Source organism: Maylandia zebra, linkage group LG7, assembly GCF_041146795.1.
Source record: "Maylandia zebra isolate NMK-2024a linkage group LG7, Mzebra_GT3a, whole genome shotgun sequence".
Taxonomy (NCBI): Eukaryota; Metazoa; Chordata; class Actinopteri; order Cichliformes; family Cichlidae; genus Maylandia; species Maylandia zebra.
Window position 1 is genome coordinate 63,612,028 of NC_135173.1, and position 27,682 is coordinate 63,639,709.

A 27,682-nucleotide genomic window follows, 5' to 3' on the forward strand; every position below is an offset into this window, starting at 1 on the left:
TTTAGGGATTGAAGTATTTATTGAATTTAATGCACTAAAAACATAAACAGATGCATTATAGAGAGCGTGTCTGCACAGATGTGACATTGGCTTGAAAGTAGAATACAACATACATTTAATATATTCAGTCAAATTTAACTGGTCTTATAGAAAGATGTGAAAACTTATAAAAAGTGTGATTAATGCATATGCAATTTATACTAAGATAAATTTAACAATATAAAATACAGTAAAGCGAGCAGCTGCTGAGCAAAACAGAGCTTTGGTCAAAATGTTTTGAAAGGAAATCTGGAGCATTAAGACCACTGCGTAGCTGGTTAGCACAGTATCAACGTATTAAGAGCTGACAGTGTTCGCATGTTTAAATAAAGGCACTTTCCACATTTCATAAAAAGCAATATGAATGAAATAACAAAAGAAAAACTGGAAAACCAAGTAGTGTATCAAAATGTACAATAAATACAATTAAACATTTTATTTTCTGAATTAAAAACGTACAAATCCGCCTCACAGGATTACCTCTGTGTCGTAGTCAAACACCAACAACGGCTGTTATTTAGTTCAATGTTCAATTCATATTGTAGAGTCAGAAATTTCAAAAATAAACAAGACAGACTTGTGTTTGATTTACTATCCAACAAGCAAAATGTGAAGCATGCACTGAGTTAAAAATAGTTTTTCATAGCAATACAAGGAAAAAGGTATTAAGCTTCAGAACGTGGTCCATGTTATATAGTGTTCCCTGCTGATGCACGTCACGCTCAGTCTACGTTTCTGTACCTGGAGAAGAGGTTATAGAGGACGCGCAGTGTTGATTTGAGGTCACAGTTCACAATATCTGAAGGACAAAGGAAGGAGAGTTACACATGGGTACATATATTCAACAAGGGTTCAACCTTTTAAAAGCAGTCAGCAGTAGTGTGGCTGGATTTCAGTCGAGGTGTATGACTGTCCCTTTTTCTGCACAGCAGCAGCGTAATTAGAAGGAAAAGCAGCACTACGGATGATGGTTTAAGTGAGCTTAAGCCACTGGCACAGTTGGAGATGTTGTGGCACCACAAACTTATAAGTCACTACTTTGCACATGGGCAGCAACAGATACCTGGATGACATGATGATGATTTTCATCATTCTGGTCTGAAAGTATGGTTCAGTTATTGTGATTCATATGCGATTATAGACGAGGCACATACAATCCTTTATGAGGGATGCTCGAACTAACTTGGCTGTGTTTTAGCGACTCCCCTGCCAAACAACCACATCTCAAACAAGTATCATACGTGCACGTTGGGTTTAAGCTCAGTGACAAAAAGATCAAGTTAAGCTCGAGACATTTAATCTCAAAAAAGTCTCAACATTATTACCTTCTTGCCATCACCATCTTTTTCTGCTTTTATGATTTTTTTGGGTACTTTACTTTGTATTCTCATTATGATAATTCTGTGTTTTTGTTGTACTAAACAAATGATAGGACCTAAAAATGAATGACAACTGTTTATACTTTTTTTATAAACCGTTGTCATCCAAAATAAAAAAGCATAACAAATGTCAAGTGGAGGAAAAAATATCGATTAGCATGTTTGGAGCTACTTAGAGCTGTAAATGATATTTTGAGTCATGGGTTTGTGCAAACGAATGAAAAGTGGCCTACTTGAAAAATAAATTTAAAAATAGCAGTTTAGTAGCTTTACAAATGATAAAATATTGTAGAAAATATTTTAAAAATTTAGCAGCGGGTTTAGGATATGATGTACTTGTTTACACATTGTACACTCAGTAATGTAAAGAATTATAAAGACATAATAAATACAATTTAAATAATTAAAATTAAAATAAGACTTGTTCATATTTATTTATTTATTTTGGTCAAAGCCAAAGGAACATGGCAAAGGTTTGTAACCCCAACTCTAAGCTGGAGGGATCTTTATCTGCTTGTATGTCATTATAAGCAATCTGATCCTTGGCTAATAAAAGATGATTGATTACTGCAGCTAAAAAGTGAACAAAAACTAGTGGACCCTGGTGTGTCACCACATACAGCAGTGTATAAAGAAGCAAAGGTTCAAAAGCACAAATATGTTGAATGAACATCCTACCCTCAGGTCGGGGCTTTGGTCTCTCCAAACCTCCATCCTGCATCAGCTCAAAGGAGAAGGACACATTGTGAACCTGCAGACAGAGTGAGGAGGCTGCTGAAGGAAACACGTCGCATACACGCAGAAACACAAATCGTACAAACTGCACACAGGTCCTCGTTGATAAGGGAACATCCTCTGTGGGCCGACGCGGCAAACACAGCACGGCTCTGTTCTGTAAGATCATGAGCCTTCAGCAGCTGCACAAACAATCTGCTCCCTCATTTATCAGTGGATACATTACACCAGTGTCACTCAAAAAAACCCTCCTAATGCTGGGAAAGCGATACAGTCACATTCTTCATGCTATCAAAGGTGAATGAGTAACAAAGTATAACGATATATTTCAAATAGCTGCTTGGATTTCTTTCCTGTTTGTTTACTATGATTTTGTTCTTATTAACTCTTCTAGGTGCCCCAAAGGAAACAAAAGAATCTTTAATGGCGGCTTTAAAGTCCTTCAGCTCATCTTTACGCTGCCTTTGTACATTTACCGAGCAATGTATGCCAGTGCAAAGTGGAGACATGGGATTTCTCCAGAAAACTGATAATTATGACGCCGGGAAGCTGAGCTGATATTAATGTGGGTAGGACCGGACTTGTGTCCAGGTAAACTGCTTAAAGGCGGTTAAGATTTTTCACATATAGTGCATTTAGACGAGCAGATGTGCTCTCCTGTTGAGGAAAGACTTCTCAGCCAGTCTGACTCAAAAAATGGGAATCCAATCACAGGGAAGAGGTTGAAAGATGTTTTCCATTCCCCGCACATTGTGTCTGTCGGTGTATGCTCTCCCTGCTGTGAAGTACTAAAAGCTTTGCCCAACAAGGGCTTATTGTGTGAAAAGCGTGACCTTAGCCCATCTAATAGAAAAAAGAAAGGAAGAGCCTGGAGTAGAGATCCACTGAGCAGAAGCAGGAGTGCTTTCTTGATGCCTCGTGCTACTTTGCACAGCCCACCCCTGGTGTATCGCCCACAGGCCTCTGGGGCCCACACACACACACACACACACACACACACACACACACACACACACACACACACACACACACACACACACACACACACACACACACACACACACACACACACACACACACACACACACACACACCGAGTAAGAGCTGAGCCCCTAAGCCACTCCAGTGTTTCCCTGTGCAATAGGAGATTACAGATGCTGTGGGGCTGGTGCCTGTTCTTCCGGGCCAGGAATGTCTGTGTGTGTGTGTGCGCGAACGAGCAGTTGTGTACATTGAAGCACCCGATGCCCATTTTGCTTCGCAGCTTGGCAAGGGCAGCTGGCCAAAACCCAAACAAAAGGCTACTGTGGTGTCTCCGCAGATTGCCTGCTCAGAATACCGTAGTACTACAGAGGCCAATGGAGAGGAGAGATGGCTCTGCAGTGAATGGGCTCCGGGGAAAACGGATGGCATTTATCAAGCTATTGAGAGGAGAGAGTCTTGGCTCCAAGTATGTGAGGCTCCTCAGAAATGGAGTATCGATTTAGGCGTGTTCCCTAAACTATAGGTCAGGACTAAAGATTGGTGTCGGCCATGTTTCTCACAGATCTCTGAAAGAAAAATATTAGACGGCGGAGCTCACAACAACAAGTTTACTATCCTGCTTCAAAAACAAGCTAACAGTGCTGCATTTGTGTATTCTGTGACGTCTGTGCTGTTTTACAGGTGAACGATTCATCAAATGTCACGACAGCCTTTTTATTCAGCAACAAATACAAAATAAGTGTGAACTGACCCCATACAGATATGCACGCACATCTCTAGACACTGCACTACAGGGGGCATCAACCATGCATACCTCTTCTAGTCTGACGCTTAAGCCCCGTACCTCTCTGCCTTATAGCTACAAAGGTAAAGTCCTTGGAAAATAGTGATCATATTGAGGTACTGTGTTTTTGGTGAGACATTTCTTTAACCACCGTTTACCTTTTGGTCAAAATTCTCTGGTGTGAGAAAAAAGTTGTAGAGCGGCACAAAGTATCCTTCCAGCAGCCCCATCAGCAGCACCAGATAAACACCATCTGCAAACTGAAACAGCAGCACAATAGCGGGGGCGTGTAAGAGAATTGTTCAAACGAGTCGAACTGGTTTATAGACATGTGACATTGAGCACGGTGTTTACAGACTTAACAAAAGAGATGTGACATCATCAAATGGCTATTAAAACCTACAAATATCATTAAACAGTGAGCCTGCGTGTGTGTCAGCGTGACAGCTTTTAATCATCCAAACGGGGTAACAGTTGTCGTTGAAAATATCATCTGTCAACCTGAAAACCGATCACATCGTTTCTGTGTGTATTTAGGTGTGTGACGTACCTGCGTGTCCAGTTCAGACACCTCCAGGTTGAGCTTGTTCAGGTGTTTGTTCACAAATGTGATCAGTGTCTGAGAAGAGACAAAGGAAGGTGTCAGACACACAAAAAAAGTGCTTCAAAGATGAAGAGGAAATAGTCCAAAGAAACAACAAGACCCTGCAGGGTGTTCCAGACGGACCGGCAACAATACGCAAGGTTTTCACAACTGACACTAAAATATCCTCAAGCTTCCTAATTTTACAGCGTCTGAGCAAAAGATAGCTTTAGATATTACTATAGAATTTGTTGTCAAAGGCGCAAAAGCGTCTGGACTTCTTGAAGTTGCTAGAAGACGTTTCACCTCTCATCCGAGAAGCTTCTTCAGTTCTAAGGTCAAATGGCGAAGAGTCCATTTCACAATGAGCTCACCCGAAACCCTGGCTGATTGGGACCCACACCCGTTTTCACACCTTGGCTCATGTGATTAGAGGACTATCAGGGGGTCCTTTTGTCCCTCTTTGGGGGGTCACTCCCACTGGGTTTAAATCTGGGACTCTCCGCCATTTGACCTTAGAGCTGAAGAAGCTTCTCGGATGAGAGGTGAAACGTCTTCTAGCAACTTAAAGAAGTCCAGACGCTTTTCTTTCCAAGCTCCTTTGACCACGATGACCTGGATGGTTGTGTCACGGTTTGCAGCTGCATTTCAACCAGCGGTGTTCACATCTGATCAGATTTGAACACAGAAAAGTACCGTCAGATTCTTAACCACCATGCAATACCATCTGGAAAGCATCTGATTGGCAACATCTTCATCGTTCAGCATGACAATGGTCAGAAACACACTGTCAATGCAGTTAAAACAAACAAAACTACCTGGATAGAAAAGCACATAATCATGGATTGGCCTGCCCAGAGGCAGTGTGGGATCACCTTAACATAGAATGTAACAAAAGGACACCGACATCCAAAGAGGAGCTTCGAATGTCCTTCATGAAGCCTTGAGAACTATGAAGACTACCTCAAGAAATTTCTAGAAAGCTTCCTGAGAGAGTTAAGACTGTGTTGAAGAATAAAGGCAGTCACTTTCAAGCTCGTATCTCCCCAGACTCAGTTTTTGCCTCATCTACCGTGTTTCTATCTATGTTTTGCATGTTTAAATAAATGACTGCCCTTTTCACCATTTTGCCAGGAAAACAGAAAAAGTAAAGGGGTGGCTCGAGACTTGCACAGTACTGTATTTAGATTTTTTTGTAAAAATTCAGTCTTCCATAGTCCCACATAGTACAATGCTACTGCAGAGTCTCAGTACCTTCTTCACAACACTCAGCTTATCAGGAGCGTGGTCAAACAGGGTGTCGAAAGCATCACGCTCTGTGGGGAATAAAAATAGATCACCGTGAATAAATCTGGGGAAAAAAGTGTTACATAAGTCACTTCTTTCAAGAAAACCTACCATGTCTGCCAGAGAAGGCCCTGAGAAAGAAAAAAGGGAAACAAAATGTGTCAGGTAAACTGATTTTTACATCATCAATTTTGCAATATTTACACCACACAAGAGGGAAAAAACAAAACGAAACACAAACGCTTCCAGTTCAATCGCAGAGGAATGCAAAAGGATTATGTCACAGACATAACAACACAATAATGTAGCTGCGGTCTCATAATTTGATTAACAATAGGCACATGTATACTTTGGGTATTCAAATAACCTGGGTATCATCAGTGGCATGGTCACACTGAGCACATACTGCAGCACAATACAATAATCTCAATAGGACAACAATGCAGGGAATTAATACAACGAATGAAGATGTTCAGGTTTTCTATGGGAATGGAGGGCCTCTTGTCTGTTATTACAATGTTAGCACTTTGGAGGACGTTGCTGTTGTTGGAAAGGGTCAGGTGGTTTTGGAGGGTAGGGAGCAAGTGCAGCACGAGTGTCCCGGAGGAAGAGATATCGCAGCGGGCAGACCAGCAAGAAATGGCAGACACACACACACACACACACACACACACACACACACACACACACACACACACACACACACACACACACGTTTATGGTGTAATCTGTGATGGCAAAGGCAAGCAGGTCTGGGCAATGGTCCTGGTGGTGTGGTAATAACTGTATATCCACTGTGACCATGTGAGTGTGTGTAAGCCTCAGTGCATGTGTGAGTGCGTGTGTTTTATTAGCAGCCTCCATCTACCATGACAAAATGTGTGTGTTGGCCTGCCGTTATCACCCTCGTTGCTGCTGTCAGGCTGCAGGACAGCCTCGCAGGGAGACAAACAGTGTGTGTGTGACAGAGTGTATGTGTGCGATTTAAATCGTCTAATTCTTCGGCTAAGGGTGCCATCACATCTCTTGTTCAGATACAATGGTTGCCTGCTCACCAGTGCACAATATTTCTTCTGAAAGCCCTCATAAAACACAGGAGGCTACTCAGATTCTGGTTTTTGGGTCTACAGTGCTGTTATCATTGGGACCGGTGTGACAAAGATACACAAATTCATCCATTCGCAGTCTTGTTTACTTCTTTGTAATTATATTCGGACATCCAGTATATCCATGGTTACTAACCTGGCTAGACTATGACAATCGACCAAAAATAGACACGGGAAAGGATTTCTGTCGAGGTCTTTAGTCGGGCAGTGTGCTCCTTTTTATTAATGTGGATAATGTTTTAATGCAAAGAATCATATCGAGCTGGTTCCTTTTTATCACCAGCACTAACATGTGTCAGGCTGAGTGCAGCACATGTGTTGTGAGGTGTAAAAACTGAGTCACACAGTGGAGCGTACTTACTCTGTGTTGCCTGTGATTTCCTCTTGAATTTGCCTTGATTGAAGGATGCCCTCTCTTTTCTGGAAAAGATAAAGGGAGGATAGTAAGTTCACGTGCAATACATTGTTTAGCTTGATACAAGTAGAACCTATTTTGAGCCGTTCACAAAGTGACACCACAGCAGGTAGCCCTACATGTTTGACTGATATGCGTCTCCTGCTGGGATCGAACCAGGAATCATTCACTTGTCAGCCTAATGTAAAAACCACAAGGATTACAATATACATCTTATGATGTACCTTTTTTTATTGTTTCTTAATCCAATTAATCTATTTTTATTTTTAATTGTTCTCAAATTTCAGTGGATGTGCCTCAGGGTTAATTTTATTTTAATTACTTTCCTTTGTTTTGTCTTTTTAATTGATTCGAAATTGGTTATTTGTTACTTTTTCTTTTATTACTTTGTGCTCCGTCTTATAATCTGCTTGTCAGTCATCTGTGTACATGAAAGGCGCTATGCAAGCTAGTTTCACTGACTGACTGATTGACAGATATTATGCTAACTAATGCTACCTCAATGCTGGGGATAATTTAAACTAAATAATCTATAAAAACCACTGTAGAGTCACGTATGTAAATGTCTCCATCGTGCAGGCTGTCTGATGCAGCAGGTTTTTAATATACGAGAAAATGCTGACAGCAACTGTTACCTCAGGAAGTCAGTCAATGTTTGTGGAGTTTATATAGTTCGATATAACGATATATATCGGATGACGATATAAAAACGTCTATCGTTTCATTTTACGCTACCGTTTGTTTCGTGGTGTCGCAAAATAAACTATTTACGGCGATATTTTTTCATTGTTTTGATGGTCACCATAGTGGCTATATTAATTTCTTAAAGTTCTCTTATATTTAATATAACCACACTACGGACAGACAAGCGCCTGTGTTTATGTGTTGTCGTTAGCAACAACGACAGTAAAACCATCGCGTGCCCGCTTGTTTATTTTCCACATAAACCTTTCACAATAAAGCTCAAGATCCTGTTGAGACTTTTCAAAATAAACTGAATCACGTGAAAAAGTGTGCAGAGTATTTACAAATGAGAAGCAAAAAAGAGCCGCCAGGTGCTAAAAAAAACAAACAAACCTTAGACTCAAACAGAACAGGCTTTTCCCCGCAGCACGCTGTGTAATAAATACTCACAAAGAAAACGGCGGCCGTTACAACCTATGTCTAAAAATGTGTAGTTTCATGCATCAGTTAAAACACTCGACTCCAGATACACGACACGCAGCTGGAAACACTTCAGCTACCCAAGAGTCACAGAATTTACAGGAAATGTTAAATGTGATTTATATCGTTATCGGGACGATATATGTTTTATATCAGGATATGAGATTTTGGTCATATCGCACAGCCCTATAAGATGCCATCTCTCCTTCTTTCTAATGATTTATTCCAAGTGTTGATTGGTTGTGGAAAGGATTAGTCCAGGAATATAAACCCAAAGGAGGCGGGGCATGTGATCGGGTCTTCGTCCTTCTCTCCTCCTACCTGATCTCCATAAGCACCAGCTTTATTCATTTATTGCTGCTATAGCTTTGTATATTAAGTACAGGCTGAGTGGGAGTTACTGGCAGTGTTGCTTATTTTTATTTTAGTTTTTCTGGACTAGGTTGAGGGAGAAGCTGGAATGTGACGGCCCATTATGTGGCTGGTTCATGGTCTTCTTCCTCTTTTGTTTGTTCTAGCGCCCGTGTTCTTTTGTTTCTTTCTGTCCTTTTGTGAGTAACTATGTTCCTGTTATTAAAAGCTTGATGAATGGCAGCAGCATCTCACATGTTGGGTTCCTTTGAGCCATAGATTTAAGGAGCGTAACATCAACAACCTAATTTCTACATCAATCTATCCTGTCACTGACTCCATCTTCATTGTGGTAAAGCCTTTATTGAAAAATTGTCTTCTACAGACATTTCAATCTTTACTAGATGTCAGATTTTACAGCTAAACTCAGTAAACATTAACGGTGCTGAGACTTTTGTGTGTCCCTGACAATTAATGGTGGAGAAAAAAAAATTGATGTTCAGACCTCATCTGAACATCATCGAGGTCTGAACCTCGTTGATGTGTGTGCAGAACAAAGCCCAGAAAACACAATCACGTATTTTAAAGTGCTAACTCGCTCGTAAACATGCAGGAGAGACACAATACGCTGTGTCTTGTTAATGTGGCCGTATGCTGCATGCATTCAGACTTATCCAGTGTTTAAAATAATACACAAATACTGCTCAGTAAAACCTGGTGCTCGTGCCGAATTAAGGAGAACATGCCTGATTTTTTTTATAAGCAGCAGATTAAAAAAAAAGAACGTTCACCAACCTGGACGACGACTACTTGAATCGAGACGTGATCCGGCAATCTGATCGGTGCTCTGAAGTGTTGCGACAGCGCCACCAGCAGGTGCAAGATGGCAACTATGCTCTTAGCATGAACCGCTAATGTAAGAAAACAGAAATAATAGTCAGAAACAATAACTAGCAGATCTGTGAGATCAGGATTTTGCTTCACACGGGGGTTTCTGATAACGGTGAGGTAAGTCTGTAAGCTGTAGCATAAAATGAGAACAATTAGTGTTTTATTTACATCATTATAGGTACATTATTATTATTTAAATGTTAAATATATCAAAAATCATCCCACAGATCATACTGTGGTGGCCCTGGAAGCAAGCACTCACGTAAAAAAATGTGAACCAGAATTAGCACCTTTATATTTCTATTACAAACTTTCTCTGTCATATCTTCTATTTTTGTGGCATTTGATAGAGTTAAGTATTAGTATTTACAGTACAAAAGAGTTTTGTATTTGTGTTGTGCGCTACCGATTTAGTCAACAATTTCAAATGTCACATAATGTCGTCATTCTTCAACTAATGTCACCGACACACAGCTCTTTCTACACCATTTCTTTCCCCAATCTTTAGCCTTTGTATTTTTTAAATGTGAATACCTCACCCAAAGCATTGGGATGCCAAATAACAAGGCACATATTTTCAATGTTTTTTTTTTAATATCGTTCAAGGAATTTAGAGTGAAAAGTTTTACGTGGCAAGGTCGTGTACATACAAACACAAGATGCCAAAAGTTGCCTTGAAGCGATATTATAAAAGCTACAAAATACGAGCTTCAGTGAGGAGGGAGAAAGCACAGAAAAACAGAGTGATAATGGCTGCAGTGATCAGTCAGAAACACTCAAGAGATGTGCAGTTAGCCATCCAAACAAAGATTTACCTTTGGATACATCAATCAATCAGGATCAATTAACTGTCTAAAGCAAGCCTTTGGTTGTTCCAAATGGTATTGGCAAATAAGAGAGGAAGCTAAAAGCATTCATAAAACCTTAGATCCCTGCTGCATGAGGACCTAAATAGGCAGCATCAGGAAGGGTTTTCTACGGCCTCTGGATGTGAGATGAAAGCAGGCACAAACAAAATTGATTAAAAGAAAGCTCCTCAAATAAAAGGACAGCCAAATCAATTACATTCTGTGCTATTAACTGTGCTCTTTAGCATATTTGAAGACATCTCGTACTTAATATCTTTTCAAGGACACAGTTTCTACAAGAGGCGCATTTAGGAAAGCCTGATTTTTCAGTTTTAAAAGAACATAACAAAATCAGTTGTGTTCGTTATCCTAAAGATTTTCTCTGTGTGTTATTACATCATTTTTTAATCTTTCTTTTGTATTTTATACCACATAACTGCTTTCGGAGGTTTCTGGGTACTTAAGTACTCACTGGGTAACCCAAGAGCCTGAAACATTTTTACTGCTGCAGTCTCACATTTTTCTTTTAGTCTTGTTACAATTTGTTATAGTTCCTTTGTAGCATACTGGAAAGCCTGGACTCTGTGCGTCCTGTGGTGGACCAATCAATGTACACAGTTCATCTAAAGACTAGAAAGTACTCCATTGGCGACTCCATTGGTTGCAAAAGACACAGCTCTCAGTAATCCTATTCCTGATCATTTTATGGGCTCAATCTCTCGTTTCAGAACATACGAAATGAACCTCATTCAGTAAATTATTGTCATTATTAGGATCAGAAAGAAGTTTTACTCAGGGTATGCTCATGTTCGAACAACTAGCTGTTAGCCAATGAGCCTGCGGTGTCCTCAGCTTCACAGTCAGATCCACATCTAGTTTCAAAACACCAAGTCTGATCTCAGTACTAGGGAGCCTCACCGTGCAAGTTCTCCTTGCTGCTTGGGGAAAACACAATCTGCCAAGTACCTTAAAAATCTGTAAGTATTCTTTGTTGCACTCGTGTGTGAAGTTAGCTGATGAACAGACTGTTGATGGCATTATTTCTGGGCTCATTCACACTTCATTGTCAACGTCCAACTTCCAGTACTATATGCTGCAGCTAATGACGAAAGTAAAAAGGCAGTGTGCAGGGAGCTCAACAGTAATTATTGTTACTCACTCTGTCAGATCAAAGAGTGCCATCAAAGGACAGATGGAGAGCTCTCTTAACATGCGCGGCTACACGGTTACATCTCAGCAGGAAGCATATTAATCCAATGGACAGATGAGTACATTCAGACACAAATCCTTCAAATACCGTTTTCCACACAGGAAGGAAACAATGAGGGTCATGACAAGCGCCAGATTTATACAGTTTTTCTGTATAAATAAATAATAATTCACAGAATAACAAAACCACCACTCCACCTTGTCAGTGGAGACAATGCGTGGTAGTGGCTGATCGATGGGTCAGTATTAGTTATCTGCTTATCTATCAACCCCAGCATTTATACTTGATGATGAAAATTTAAAAGTAAAGAAGAGACAGGAGAAACACCTTTCTCCTGCTATACGTGCTGATTTGACATAGTTTATCCAACACAGAGGACTCTGCAACTCGTGTTTGGAAAGTCACAAACACAACAACCAGAGGGGTGTACTACAAAGCCAGATTAACGATTTGTGTCGATGTTAAAGCCCAAACTTATCCTGAACACATGACCTGGTTGATAGCCGGTTATGTTACAGTTTCAGTTCAAAGCTAGAAGATGGAAGCGGCGTGTTTTCGCTGGTTCTTTTATTTGCAGCTTGTTCTAAACTGCAAATAAAACCCCTGGATCGAGTGCAAACTGTCGATGCACTGTAACTGTATTGTGCATGCATTTGTTTGGTGATGCAGAAAATAACAATATACTGTGAAATAACACAGTATATAGTACATTACAGTGCAGTATAGCATAGTAAAAAAATCTGTGTAAACCAGTGTGGTTGTTCTTTAAAAAAAAAATAAAAAATTGCGTAATATTAGATTCTAGTAGAGTAACTTTGTATGTCACAGTTCAATATAAGCCTTATTTATCTGATATTGGGTCGTGTTGCAGCCCGTCAATTCAGCCTCTAATTGAAACAAGCTGCTTTAGCCGACCTCCCTTTAATTCGACTTTCTTCTGAAGAAACACGTCATTTTGGATTTGTTGGCAGTAACACGTCTTTTCCTCTTCTTTTAACAACAGTCTGTAAATGTCCATGAACTGAGGAGGACACAAGTCCTGGGACTTTTGGGAGAGAAATGCTGTCCCATTGTTGTCTGATATAAAATTCTATCACTCGACAATCCTGGGAATCTTTCGTCATATTTTACGTTTCATATGTTTTGCAGCCAGACTCTTCTACTGCAAACTCATGCTATTGGAATAGACGCAGTATGCCGTTTATCATTGTTTGCTGAAACTTGCAACACGTTTCCTGAAAAAGACGGCCTCGGGACACTGATGCGGAACTAAATTAGCGCTGATACCAAGCACGGCAGTCGATTTCCTGTTTAGTCTGTTTAGTTTAGTTGTTTTTTTAGACATGTTGCTGCAATCGAAAACAAAAAAGTACTGGCAGCGACCAGTGCTACCCCTCAGCCTCCTAGCAATTGCAGCTATGCTATCAATTTAAAACTGTCGAGTCGCCTCATTCTCAAGTTATCACATTCACAAACTCCGGTGTCCACTTCACCTCATTAAAACTTTGTTTGATATGAGCATTCACTATTATAATGGTATATACATGACAGAAGATAAGAAAAAGCAGAAAAGAGCCACAATCTATTTTTGTTAGTGTTGGGTCACTAGATGATGAATATGAGTGAAAGATTTCTACTATGCTGTATCTGCTGTGTGTGAAAATATTTAGTTTTTTTAATTTTATTTATTTTTTGCCATCTATCCTTCGACTGTTTTCCTCTTGTAGATGCAAACATCATTTTCCCCACAGGGATTCATTAGGTCCTGTCATATCATCGCAAGTGTTACATAACAGCATATTGTGTTTCACAACAGTCGTTCAAATGACTGGAGGACAGATGGCTCACCGTCTTAAAAGAAATTTCAATTTCATCAAATTAAACTAATACATGGAGATAGCGGTGCAAGGACTTCACACAGCACAAATACAAAATGCAGCGCATCTCACTGTAGTGTTTGCACTGCATTCTCAAGGCTAAATAACTGAAAGTGCACGACAACAAGACCAAAACCAAAAGCTGCCTTTGGCGAGACGACATTACTGTAGGAATTAATAAAGAAATAATGAAACTTTCTTACAGTCAACATTCCAGCGGATGTTTCTGGTGGAGAGTTTGAGAGACTCGTTGATCCGCTCTAAAACCGTCTGCAGCTTCTGTTTCTGGGCGATCTCTGATTGGGTCACCTCTGCCACGTTCAGTTTCTCGCCTTCAAGCTTTTCTAAAAGAAGAATTTACAGTAAATTTTAAACTCAGAATTTCAGCTATCAACTACTAATCTACTACTTATCAGATCGACCATCTGCCACCATCTTACTCTATCCCTAGCATGTTATCTTCATTATATCCAAGAATCTTTTATTTTCTCCTGACTGGCAGCATCGTCTACAACATCCTTTGTCCAGTATATCCCATCCCCTCCTCTGCGCATGTCACCCTTGACTGCTGTCTTCAAACCGCTCAACCTGAGCTGCCCCTCTGATGTACTAATCTTGTCCATTCTGGTCATTCCCAGTGGAAATCTAAGGATCTTCATCTCTGCCACCTCCAGTTTGGCCTCCTGTCCTTTTCTTAGAGGCACCATCTCCAAACCACACATCACAGGAGGAGTCACAACTAGGGCTGGGCCATATCATACCGTTCACAGTAACACCGGTATAATGTCAGGCAATGATAATGAAATATCGCAATAGAATATGGCATCCGCAGTGCCTTTGTTTTCATACGCACATGGCTGAAAAAACATGGCGGCGACGGAGAATGAGTAGGGCGAAAACGGATCGTTGAATGAAACAGATGAACCAGGATTGGTTTGTAAAAATGCTGCAACTTGAGTGGTGTGGAACTGGTTTAGCTTTCGTCCATCAGATACACACCAAAGCACATGCTAGCGGTAGAGCATGCTAGTGGGCCGTCGTTATTACCGTGTTTTTCAGAAAATACGGCACACTTAAAATCAGCCTTTGATTTTCTGAAAATCGACAGTGCCCCTTATTCCCGTGTGCCTTATGTATGAATTCTGGTTGTGTTTACTGACCTCGAAACGATTTTATGTACACGGCGCTCGAAAATCTGTCAAATGTTTCAGTGCGACTTTCGTAAGCTACGAAGCCGCACCGCTTGATGGATTATCGGAGGAGCATTACGGCTATCGTAGGCAGGAGCCTGGCGGAGTGATACGTGCTGTGCTTCAACATAATATTACCGTATTGTGTGTATAACCTCTTTTTAAGTTTTGTGGATATTATACATGGTTATGCTGAGGATATGTCGGCCAGTTTCCACTGGAAATGCCTTTTGGTTAAACTGCCAGCAAGGAATTTGCATTTGCACTTTTATATTTCTATATAACTTTAATGCACATAAAAAAAACAGCTGCTTGTTTAACCTCCTAAGACCCGAACTCTTTCATGACATGCATTTTTAATTTTTCTTTGTTATTTGGGTTGATTGGGACCTAAAGAATGTAAAAACCAAGTTTTTTTTCTATCTAATTTTTGTTTTTGAGAAAAATGAGATCCACATAAGAGGACATTTGTTTCAAACAGTGGCAGAATAATGTCCTCGTAAGTGGATATTTGGTGGAGGATTTTTGCACTAATAAAGCTGTGGAGTTGTACAGTATTTTGTCTCGTGTCAGTTATATCGTTATCGCAAATTTTCAAATGTATATCGTGATAAATATTTTTGACCATATTGCCCTGCCCTAGTCACAACCATCATGTAAACCTTCCCCTTCAATCTCGTCACCATCCTTCTGTCACAAATCTCCACCAGCTCCACCCTCCCTGCACTCTCTTCTTCACCTCTCTTGAGCACCGTCCTCTGTTTTGAATGGTTGAGTGACCTACACTACCTTTACTCCCTGCATGTTCACCTTTCACCTGTCTCCCTGTTATTCACACACATGTATTCTTTCTTGTTTCTAATGACTTTCATTCTTCAGCTCTCTAGTTCATACCTCCACCTCTCAAGGTTCTTTTCCCACCTGCTTCCTGCTCTCATCTGCAAACTCCCATCTGCAAACTCTTTGTCAAACCACAACAATGTGCGAAGGTTAAGTTACCAAACAGCTTCTGCAGAACTTGACCATCATACAGATCCTCAGCCAGATCTTTAACAATGATCCTCTCGCCCACCAGAACGTCATTTATCCAGTCGATCAACACCTACGCAGGCAGAAGAAGAAACAGGTGCTTCATTGGGGGCTTACAATGTTATATTTTTTTATGATACAGCTCAGCTACCTTTAAATATACCTCAATATATCCTTTAAAGAAACACAAAAAACAAATAAAACGTAGAAATTATTTTCAAAGCTTTACTCGGGCCCTTAGTCTAAGTTGTTAGGAGATGTAGCAATATAGAAATTCTTAAATGGCAGGTCAAAAAGAAAAACCTTCATGAGCTCCTGCAGTTTGCGGTCATTCTTGGAGTTTGGGTCCACCATGGTGCGCACCTCGTTCTCCTCTGTTGGATGAGAAAAAGTTGGCAAAATAAACCAAACAACAGTACAAAGCAATGGAGCATTAAAGTATCTCAAACTGTAGATCCCAAAATGCTTTGGGTTAGCTAAAAATACGAATATATCCTTCATTTATCCAGGTACGAGTTGGAAAAATCTCTTTTCCAGGAGGCCCAGCCGAGAGGGCAGCAGAAATTACAACAAATATAACACGATTAAAGAAACAAATACAAGTGACATTCAGCACATTGAGTGATTTAAGCTGATTACCGAGCATGGTGTCCTCAGGGTCCAGCTCATAGTGTGAAGGGCTGAGAGGAAGGTTGATGGCATTTATCCCCTCCTCCTGAAGCTCAGACACTAGAACAAATAAGTTACAATCACACCATCAGAGTAAAACAATCACATAAACAATCAAGATATAAGACATGCTGAATTTTTGTTAGCCTGTTCTTTAAAAAACATGTATTTACATCTCATGTGTCAATAAACATCTAAACTATGAGAAGAGTGAAATTTTGTGGGTTTTTAAATGTTAGCCAATTGTAGAAGAATAACCAATAATTCAGAAGTGCTTCAGACTTTCACAAGCAGCTGAGCACTCTCATTTTAACAAATAATTATTTAGTAATAGAAAAATCATTTCCATTAACCATTTCTGCCATGAACAGACATACACGGACACAGATAGGCAGACACATACACACTGGTCTACAAAAAAAAAAGTTTTTGTTTCTAATCACTGACATTTTGACACTTTTGAATATCAATGTATCAACAAAATGTCTGGAATTTCAACTCTTGCCCACCAAAAGTGTTTTAATGTCATTCTAAAAACAGGCCAGAACGCAATATCAGAGACATGCAAAAGATGTGTAGGTCTGTCAATTTAGCTCAAAATAAAGCAAGCCCAGTATGCTCAAAAATCTTTGAGGCACCTGATTTTGTGCTTGTTCTGAACCAAAAACATTTACTCATCGTGCTCGGATTCAATTTTCTTTGATATCAGTTTTTCACTTTTATACCTTGATGAAATCTTGCCCTATGCTCATTGCTGTCATCCAGATTTAGTGGGAATACAATACATGAGGATACAAAAACTGCATCTTCAGTAACACTCTGATACACTTTCAGAAAGTTATCCCAACCCAAAAAAAACCCAAAACAAAACTGTTGACAACCTGCACGAATGCTGCTGATGTAGTTGGCTTCAGTTTTCCTTTGAACCCATCGTCAAGCATCAACGCCTTCCTTAATTTTAGCTCCACTTTTTTCTTAAATGCTGAAACGTGACCTCTTTTCTGTCCAGTCACACTAGCTGTCCAATACTTGGAACACCATAACTAAAAAAACCAGGACGTGCTAGACGAAAATAGTCACCAAGTGAAATTTATTAGAGGTGAAAGAATCCCAGCAGCACTGGCTTGTTGGCCAGTGTTATCAAAAGCACCAGGAGAAGAAATGAAACCAGCTTTACTTCAAAAAATAAACAGTAAAAAGCTGTGTGACACATCTTTGAAATGCCAATCAATCTGATAACTCTACATGCAAGGCACACCAGCTAAGACAAAGACCAGAATTATAATCATTTGAGGTGTTCAGCAGTAGTTCGGACGTCCCCCCGATTCCACGAATAAGTGTTGGGAGCCACTTGACGTCAACCAAACACAGAGCAGTGCTGCTTCCTGCTTCTCAGTGGGCTTTAAAGCAGCCCAGCATGCCCTCCTTCACAGCATGTCAGATACCTGAGGAGGTTTGATCGCTGCTGATCTGTATGTGTGTGTGTGTGTGCACGCAGTGGAGTGAACATCCCGTGCATTACTCTGCCTTCACTGGAAAAACATCCTCTTAATCAACACCATCCACAAGTGCCTGGATGTACACTGTGTCTCCATGAGCAGACATCACATCACACAGAGGTGTATGAGAATATTCCTACAGAGCAACACACACCTCACCCTTTTCAATCCGTAAATTACCACCAATTTACCCACTTTTGTTTCCCCTGGGACAACGTGTGAGTGTTGTGGAAAAACGTCAAGCTTCAATGAGAAGGTACAGTCAGTGATGCAAGTGGTAATACCCTCCACCTAATTCCCCTCAAGAAAGTATTCAAGATTGACAAGTCGTTTGCCAGCGAGCATATCTTGAATCTTATAATGACCAGAAGTCAAAATGACCCCAATTTTCTTTTCAGTATGACCCCAAACAAACGACTGATCCCATAAACACATCAATGTTACCCACAGACTCTTTTTGCAACCTTTGCAACTGTATTTTGTAGATAAAAGTGGTTGGAAATCAGGTGACAACGAGCTAGTCACCAAGGCTGGTGAACTTTTTTCCAGTCCTAGAGACTCGGGATGGGATAACCTATAAGTAAGCTTGAAGTTACTTAATTTGAATGCAGTCCAGCTAATATCTGCTGCTTGATTTACAAGGTAACACAAAAGAAAATACCCCCAAACTGAAAAATGTTCTCAGTTTGCTCATCTACAATGATTTAACATGAAGTTATAGCAGGCATACACCGGCCTGTTTTAATAGATAACAAATAGCTGCATTGCTGAGGGGGGCATGCTGTTGCATGTATACACAAGATCTATCAGACAACCCCGTATGTATGCAGTGGTAAGACTACGAGAGAGGCTTTTTAGCCCTTTATCTCAGCCAGAATCATTTAAAATCATTTAAACCTTTGTAACCTGAAGTACACAGCAAGAGTACACTCACAAGGTATGCGTGCTTTCTTGTATTTTTCTGCCCACTGCAGATCTGCTGACAAAGACGCAGAAAGTCGAATGGTCATCAGGCCAATTAGGTCTGATTGTAATCTGGAAAACCCATCAGCTACTCTGCTCGCTAAGTCTCTGTGGAGAAAGGCCAATATTTCCGGGCTCTTGGTATAGCCGGCGGATATCCGGGCAAGTACTTCCTGCACCATGTCCTAATCATTGTTTACAAATATGGCCTTAATTTTAAAAAAGCTAACAAAGAGGAACGTCATTCCCAGATGTACAGCTACACCAGGGAACAGCTAAAGCACCCACCCATTATTGGCCTGAGTAAGTTGATTGTTTAGTGTTTTGTTTGCGTGATTTTTATTTCTTTTTTATGATGGCAGTTATTCTTATTTATATTTTCAATCCTCCAGGAAGAACAATGTTTCACTGTAAACCTATACAAAGAGACACTCATTCAAATTTATTTTAAGTTATCATAAAAGTGCGATATTACAATTTTTGGTCATACTGCCCAGTAGGTCTGCACAATAAATCGAAAATTTATTGTCATCACGATATCAGCCTGCGCGATGGGCCCATCGCAAAAGACGACGTAAACTGCGATAATTGGGTACCTTAAAATGTTTACACACGTGCTTTAAAGAATTTACCAATCAAAGAAACCCCTTTACACATTTGACCAGTCGAATAGAGCCCTTCACGGCATTAACCAATCAAATGGATTAGAGGCCCGCTTCCTACACAGGTGGGGAGCGAACAACGCTGCAGCAACGAGTCACAGTTGTAAAGGCTGAGAGCGAGACGCATGACGAGAACGCTACTGACTATGAACTCGTGCCTAAAAATAAATAAATAAATAAATAAATAAATAAATAGTACCTCGCTTGTTTGGAGGTACTTTGGATTTGATAAAGACGACGTTCTCCAAACACAGGTACTCTGCAAAACTTGCCGAACACTCGTGGCAACCACCAGAGGAAACACGACTAATCTCCACCATCATCTTCAATACAACCACAGAGAACTGTTTGAAGAGTTTCAGAAAGATAGGGCTAGCCAAACAAAGGTTGCTAATGTTAAGACAAAGAGCACAGCAGTCCAATAGCTGTCTCTGTATCAGAGTTTTTCAAGTGGAACAACTTATGAGAAAACGTCGAAGCGCTACAAAGAAATAACAGAGGCCATTACACATTTTTTGACAAAGACATGATGCCTATAAATACAGTTAGCAGAGAGGGCTTCACCAGTCTGATACATAAAGTGGACCGGAGATCCCCTCATGAAACTACTTTTCCCATGTCGCCATTCCACAAATGTACGAAACATGCCGCAAGACCGTCACGTTTGAACTGAGCCAAGCTGAAAACTACGCAAGCACTACAGTAAAGTTTCCTCTCCAGTTTTGACTTGCATCATAAGTACTTGGTGAGTGGTAAAATGATGAACAACTGCATTGAGATAATTTGCAGTATAATTATGTTTATTTAAAACTAATTCTAGAGACTGGGAAGGATGTCTTTCAGAATTCAAGCCTCAGAAATCTTTTTATGGGGGCAATGTTTCAATGTTAAAGTGCACTTTGTTGTTACACTGCTAATACAGCAGCTTTCATTAAATAAAACTGTTGCAGTAAAACGGAAATTATGTATTCATTTTTGGGGGTTGTTTTGCTATTTATTTTATCGCAAGTCATATCGTTATCGCAGTATTGATCACAGTTTTCGCACATTGCAGGTTTTCCTAATATCGTGCAGCCCTACTGCCCAGTCCTACGACAAGCAATGCCTTTGGGACTCACAAATGCTCTTTACATGGGCTCCTTACCTTTATACATTGAAAGCCTGCTCAAACGCTATTGGTCAGTATTGCTAAGAATACCAACAGATACCAGTACCAAAAAACTTGTCTCATGCCTTTGGGTTCTACATATTTATTAGAATTAGATAATTAGATAATTAGAAGAGATGACCACGTTTTGAATCAGGTTATCAAACCCACCTTCAAACCAGGTTTCTCTCACATTATTATTTTTTTTTTTTTTGCAAAACAAAAGTGTATACTGGGTTAGTAACATGTGCCACTAGGCTACTAATCATCGCTGTCATCACTGGTTGGTACCAAATTTACTAGTCGTTTAATCTAATCATTTAACATTTTAACTAACGCTCAATGCCAGTAAATGATTGTGTCCTAAACATTACGCAGCCTTCTGCCACCAGGTGGCGCATTGTTGTTGAGAAACATTAAAAATCTGTTAATCTAGGCCTCGTCTTTTTGCTAACACTATTAGAATGAGATCGCGGATACAAGCAACAGAAATTAGCTTTCTCCAAAAGGCAGATGGGCTCTCGCTTAGCAATAGTGTGAGGAGTTCGGTCTGCCTTCTGAATAAGGCGTTCCAACGACCTCCTACCAGGAGTAGGCCCAGTTTATTCGTTTTTCATATGTTATTATTTCTTTTTGTAATATTTTAGTAATACGTGAACATCTTTTGTAGTAACAGGTCTTCATATAATATTTAACATCAGGTTGTTTTAAGTGTTTTTCTTCTTTGTTGCCTGTTTGGAGTATAACATGTAACGTGGATAACGCAGGATACGAGGCGCTGCACATTTAAGTGGCATGATTCATTATTGAAGAATGTGATTAATGGTTTCAATTATCTTTATTACTTGTTTTTGACATTTCCTATTAAACAGTTCTTAAATTTAACTTAACACCTGAGTGATTCTTAGTTTTAGATTAGTCGGTTAGTCTAGTTTTATTTTCCTTATTTAGTCGACTGAGAAACTAGTCGCCAGGAACATCCCTAATGGGGCTAGTTCCTCTATTCTTCTATTTCAATCACAGTTCAACAAAGACACATATGGAAAAAGGGAATAATTTTTGCTTTCTGTGGTCTACTCTACATTTTGTAACTTACAAATAACCTGAAGACCTGTGAAAGCCACCCTCAGCGGCTGAAACTTCAGTGTCTCATGTGGGGGTACAGCTGCGGTACAATAACACCATACTAATTAGCACAATGTGATATTACTGTTAACCACCACTTGTGCTATTTAAGGTAGAGCGACTTTGTTTAACCCTGGCTAGGTGCTGAGGAAGTATGGCGGGTAGATTCATCTGAATATGGCATTAATTCACTCCCCTGCTGGGATTCTGCATCGAGCAAGATTTTGCTCACCCCTTTTTGCACAACAGATTTCATTTAGTGACATTACGAGCGCACTGAAAGGGATTAAAAGGCATCCCGAGTCTTCTCACCACACATCACTCCACTCCACCCCCTCCTCAGTCCACTGTCATAAAATGAGGATGCGTATCCATCCGCTTGGTTAAATAAGGGTAACACAATAAATAGCTGCATGCCTCCTGTCCAGTGCTACATATGGGGGAAAGATTGCATGCTGATGTCCTACCTGGAGGGCATAACGCTCCACAGCCCATGTCTGTCTGTCTCCGTCCCCCAGTCACAAGCATCCTCTCCTGGCTAGCAGGACCAGCTCTGTCCCCTGCGTCTCATTCTCCACAGGCTGAGCTCTCTAATAGCTTTAATACACCGACTGACCCCAAGATAAATATTAAAATTGTTTGATTTTTCACAGAGGATATAAAATTACCTCCCCTGATTCATGTATTGTATTTGCTCCATACTCAGTGTACACAGTTCTGCAGAGCCCTCGCTAATGCTCTGAAACCTCCTGACCTTCTCCTCTCTTTTCATACCACCTCGTCCACATCACATAGCTCTCCTTCCCTTCCTTCACATCCCCTCCAACCTGTTCCCTTTCTTCCTCTCATCCAGTCATTACTCCCGTTCCAGTCGGCGGCCCCTCTCTCTCCCCGGCACATGCAGAGACAGCCATAAATGTCACATGGACCTAAATTTATTCACTGATCAGTACGAGAGCGATCAGCCCACGTTTTCCATCAAATCATAGAACACACTGCAGACGTCCTACACACTGCTCTGTGCATATATACTCTGTGTGTGTGTCTGTGTGTGTGTAGGGGACATGAGCCCGTATTGATATAATGAGATTGCATGCATGTCCTATGGGCAAAGCAAACATAAAATGGGGCTCAGCTGTGCAACAGTATCCTGACTGACAGAAAGTAATCATCCGACTGAAGGGGACCTTTCTCATTCCATGATAAAACCTGGCCTTCAACAATGAATGTCATCTGTGGAGCCTGTTGTATTTCCAGTGCAAGCCGGCATGGTAATAAACTGAATTGAGCATTTAAAAGAAGCCTTTTGGAAGACATTTATTTAAAGCACGTTCCTGGTAGTTAAAATAGAGCGGGGTTAAAGAACTATTACAGAGGAAGATGAAGCGGGCAGAGGTGTCCATGAGAAGTCGAGTGAATCGCTATGAGCTCCACAGCTGCTATTCTGTACCTGATCCTGACCTCTGACCATGTGGAGCAAAGCGAGTAAGACCGAGTGCATTACAGATAACTGCTGGTCAACCAAATAATCAGTGTCTTCACCAGCTTTTATGACAAATGTTTCCAGAGATATGCTGATGGTACCGAGACATCATTCATCGCTCACAAGCTGACTGATCTTAGTGTTTTGAAACCAGACGTGCTCTGCTATCTATTAAACCATTGTAGGATTCTACTAGAGCATCTTTAAAGGATTCACAGTTCGAAACAAGCTGTTTTACCTCTCCTTCCTTCAAGCCAACTTTCATCTGTAGCCCCTCACAAACAAAACTTTGGCCAGCAGGAGGGTGGTGCTTCTGTGTAATAACAAGAGCTGAGTTCCTGGACCTTACCATATAAATAAGCTTGAATTCCTTGTACATACTCAATATTTGGAACTTTGCCCATGTTTAATATGATCATCCACAGCTGAAATAGTGCATATATGACAAAAAGGTTCACTTTAAATAAATACAGACTGAGGCAAATTAAAACAAGCAAATGACGCACACTCTGTTAGACTTTTGCAAAGTGTCCTGACATCATAAGGGCTTGCATGGCTCTCCAGTTTTTAGAAGAAGCGGTTTTTGGCAGCACCACTCGCACCACCCCTATAGATCTGGATTCCTTGGCCCAGTATATCAAGCCAACTATCACAAAGCTAGGGGTCAAAGTGGACGCTGACCTCTAGCTTGACGTCAGGGCAGCTGGCTAAAATAAAAGCCAATTCTTTCTAGGCAACACTTTGACACAGTAATCCACACCGTTGTCACCACTCGGCTGGAGTAATGTAATGCACTTTATATGGGCGTTAGTGGTTCCTCCATCGCTCGTCTCCAGATGGTACAAAATGCTACTGCCGGTCTTTTAATTGGCACATGTGAATATGAGCACGTCTCCCTCCATTGGCTGCCCATTCCTTTTAGAATGAATTTATTTGCTAATAAAGCCCTCAGTGGTCTTGCCTCACCCTCCTTCTCTGAGCTACTATGTCCTTATGTCTCTTATCTAGTCTTCTGTACAGCACTTTGGTTCCTTGTGGGTCGTTTTTAAAGTGGTTTACAAATAAAGCTAATATTGTATGGTAGTAAGGCATTACTCAGTCCTCCCTGGAAATAATTCTCCATGTTTTTGGAAATATACTGAAAGGAGAGTGGAGAGCTTGGCCTAATATATCAGACCAGAATGAATGAATGAATGAATGAATGAACTAGGTTGCCAAAGGGTCCACTGGACATGCAGAATATAATTTTTAAAACGGAGGACAAAACTGACATTTTTGGACTTTCAGCACCAGGAAGCTTTAAGCTGCAAGTCATTGATAATGAGCCCATGAGAGTGGTAACACAACAGTTAATAATTTCATCCAAGCCAGAGGTCTGAACTACAGATGTTTCCAAAGTAAGCTGGTTATGCCAAGCAGCTCTGCTGGTCTGTTTCTTTGTAATGACAGTCGACTAACTGAATGTGGAAAAACTAAGCTGAAGTGTTGAAACTGACCGTATTTTATATTAACACATCTCAGCCTGTTTATCGTCTATTTAGTAAACAAATGATTCATCAAATGTGAACGTTTTTGGGACATATTAATATTTCCCTTCAGTAAAAGAAAGGGATATATTATTTTAAGTGTTTTCAGGATTCTACCTCTTTGTGACGAACTCAGCTGCCGCGTCCTTTCCACGGGCTATGTGTCTGTTTTCTTTATGAGTAATGCATGCCAACACATCTGTGTTTGTTACATAACAATCATCCTTTCCTCTGCATACCCAAAGACCAGGCGGACACAGACGTGAGGCTGTAAATTCCAATTTACACCAGACAGGTGGCCAATGACCTGCTGGATGTTAAGAGGTTAACACATCTCAATAGTTCAAATCAAAAGTTTTGTAAGTGGACGTTTGATTACATATAACAATAATCCAATAGTTTGGAAAAAAAAATTTTTGTTACTATTTAACTGTTTTTACTGTTCTTGCCCACCTGAGATCAAATTTAGTGTATGTCACCCACAAACTACAATGAGTTTGAACAAGTGGCCCCAATTTGTTACCGATCTGCATCTGTATGTAGCTTGTAATTATGCTGAAATAACTGCAGCCTGTATGTCTGATCCAAAGTAAATTTCTCTGTTGTTAAAGTGAAATGTTTCTTAGCTGCAACACAAAATGTTAAGCTGCTAAAAGCATGATCCATAAAACCAACCTCACATGAACTCTTTATTACCTAAATTAAATTAGTTGACCCGGTGGGAGCACTCTGGAAGGGGAAAAAAAGAGACTAATCCACATATAAATTGTCTCTGTATATGTATACCTCCTTTAACAACTAGTTTAACGCCCAATGTGTCTCCTTATTGCCTTCCAACTAAGTCAAACTAAAAAAATAAAAGCTGTTGTGAAAGCACGATGGGTGCTGCCTCTACAGTGGTTAGCGGGCCTGTGTTCCCTCTTGCCTCATTCCTCACTTATTACAGTAGTAGCGGATTCAATACCTTACATGGGTACAGACCACACAGCCTGCGGCCATGAAAGCACACACAGGACACCACACGTTGTAGTTAAAGAACTTCTTCTAAGCTTAAACATAACCAAGTGCTAAATATGTCGGCTCTCTGAAACTTCAGTGCGTAGTAGTAGTGACTTTTACTTTTTTGGAGGCTGTTCATAGAGTACAACGCTGTGTGCACATACTATAAAATGTGTCTGTAAGAGGGTTTAGTTCAGAAAACAGTGCATTCAGAGGAGCAGAAGAGTTGCTAGACTGTTAACTTTGTTAGCTGTTTACCTTCTTTGGCTTTTTTCCTTCTTACCAAAGTTCCACCAAGTTTCCCAAGGAAAGAGTCATCTTTCTTTCTGGAAGACGGAGATTTGGGCGTCGGAGACTTAGGAGACGAAGGGGACTTCTGAGGCGAAGAAGCCATGGCCGAAACGACAACTAAATCCGGGACAGTTAACTCAAAACTGTCCGAGTTGACGTGGAAATCAAAGTTTGTTAGAAAGTCAAAGTAAAAAAAAAAACTAAGGGAAAATCGCTGTCCACTCCCTAAAGCGGAAACGGAATTCCAGACATTTTCTCCCGAGGTTGGCTGGAGTGCGTGGCCCCTCCTCTGCGGAGGAGGGCTGGGAGCAGGCGGGAGGCTTCTGACCGCGGGAACAGGATCCAACTCGGTCTAGAGCTGTCCTGGGAGCAGCAGGAGGTGAAAATAGGAGGCAACAGAAATAGATGCAAAGGACCCTAAAAGTGACCTCGTTATAATTAAAGCCCTTTAATTTTTACTTGGGTTTTTTCTAGCTTCTCAAAGTTACCCAATAATAAACAAACAGGGCCATACCTAGAGGGGCGGACATGGGGTGTTACCAGCCCCTCCTGAAATATGACCCCCTCCCCCACCCCCCATAAGGACCTTTTTCTAAACTCTTTTTGTCTGATTAATTATTTTTTAAAAATCTTTTTATTCCACTCACTTTATTCTTTTGTTCAAGCCTCCAATTAAAGTTTCTTAGCGATGTCAAGTCCACTTTCTTTAAGAGTTGTCCGCTATACTGGATGGGGTACAACCACTGGTTCCTGTGTAGTCTCTTACTGGCTGACAGTGGTTCCTGGAGGTTGCTGCACCAAAAACCACCGTTGCTCATAGTTTTTACTAAATGCTAACAAGAAAACTTCAATTGAGGGGACGTGGTTGACCTTGAAAATAAAAGTTGGGTCTCAGCAGTGCAACCAGTGTGTTCCAAGACTGTTTGTGTTGCACTTTTTTATAGTTTCACTACAGCTTGGAGAGTAGCCGGCCAGTGTTTGTAGAACATTTCCATTTAAAGCACAACCACAGCAATATGCTAGCACCCACACCAATCACAAGTATGTTTTGTTAATAATATCAAGTGGCTGCCAGAGGGTCTGTAAGCCTCTGTGACTGGGGCTTTAGCAATTATTTTCCCAGCAACTGCCATCAAGCTCCAGCAACCACTCACAACAGGTAGGGGAATACTAATTTTTCCCTCATGACCGGTTGGGGACCAGTCTCTAAGCCTGTGTGGCTGGGGCCTTAATCACTTGATCCTACATCGTCACATGTTCAAAATGGCAGACAAGTTAACATCATGTGGTTAGTGGTCATGTGTCTGTAAAACCACAACAGCATTCCAGAAAGTTGTAGCATCAATGCCAAAGAAAACTGAGGCCCAACAGCTTTTTAAGACTGTTTATATGTCTTTATGTTGTTAAGCAGTAAGAAATAGGTTGCTTTTATAATCAACAGAGGAA

At 40.6% G+C, this 27,682-nt stretch overlaps 1 protein-coding gene across 1 annotated transcript; it reads right to left on the reverse strand.

Moving 5' to 3' along the window:
- Positions 1–26,543, reverse strand: parvaa (parvin, alpha a). The gene is made up of 13 exons (XM_004569373.6): positions 26,204–26,543; positions 16,512–16,601; positions 16,176–16,246; positions 15,843–15,945; positions 13,857–13,997; positions 9,623–9,738; positions 7,259–7,317; positions 5,903–5,922; positions 5,759–5,820; positions 4,472–4,540; positions 4,080–4,181; positions 2,097–2,169; positions 1–838 (listed from the first exon to the last, which is right to left on the reverse strand). The coding sequence occupies exons 1-13, from the start codon at positions 26,337–26,339 to the stop codon at positions 762–764; spliced, it is 1,119 nt and encodes a 372-aa protein (XP_004569430.1). The 5' UTR covers positions 26,340–26,543; the 3' UTR covers positions 1–761.
- Positions 26,544–27,682: the final 1,139 nt, after the last annotated feature.

Coding starts and splice junctions, on each gene's coding strand:
- parvaa (XM_004569373.6), bottom strand. CDS start 26,339: ATGGCTTCTTCGCCTCAGAAGTCCCCTTCGTCTCCTAAGTCTCCGACG. Junction 15,946..16,175: donor AACTGCAGGAGCTCATGAAG/GTTTTTCTTTTT, acceptor CTGCCTGCGTAG/GTGTTGATCGACTGGATAAA. Junction 4,541..5,758: donor AGCTGAGTGTTGTGAAGAAG/GTACTGAGACTC, acceptor GTCTCTTCTCAG/ACACTGATCACATTTGTGAA.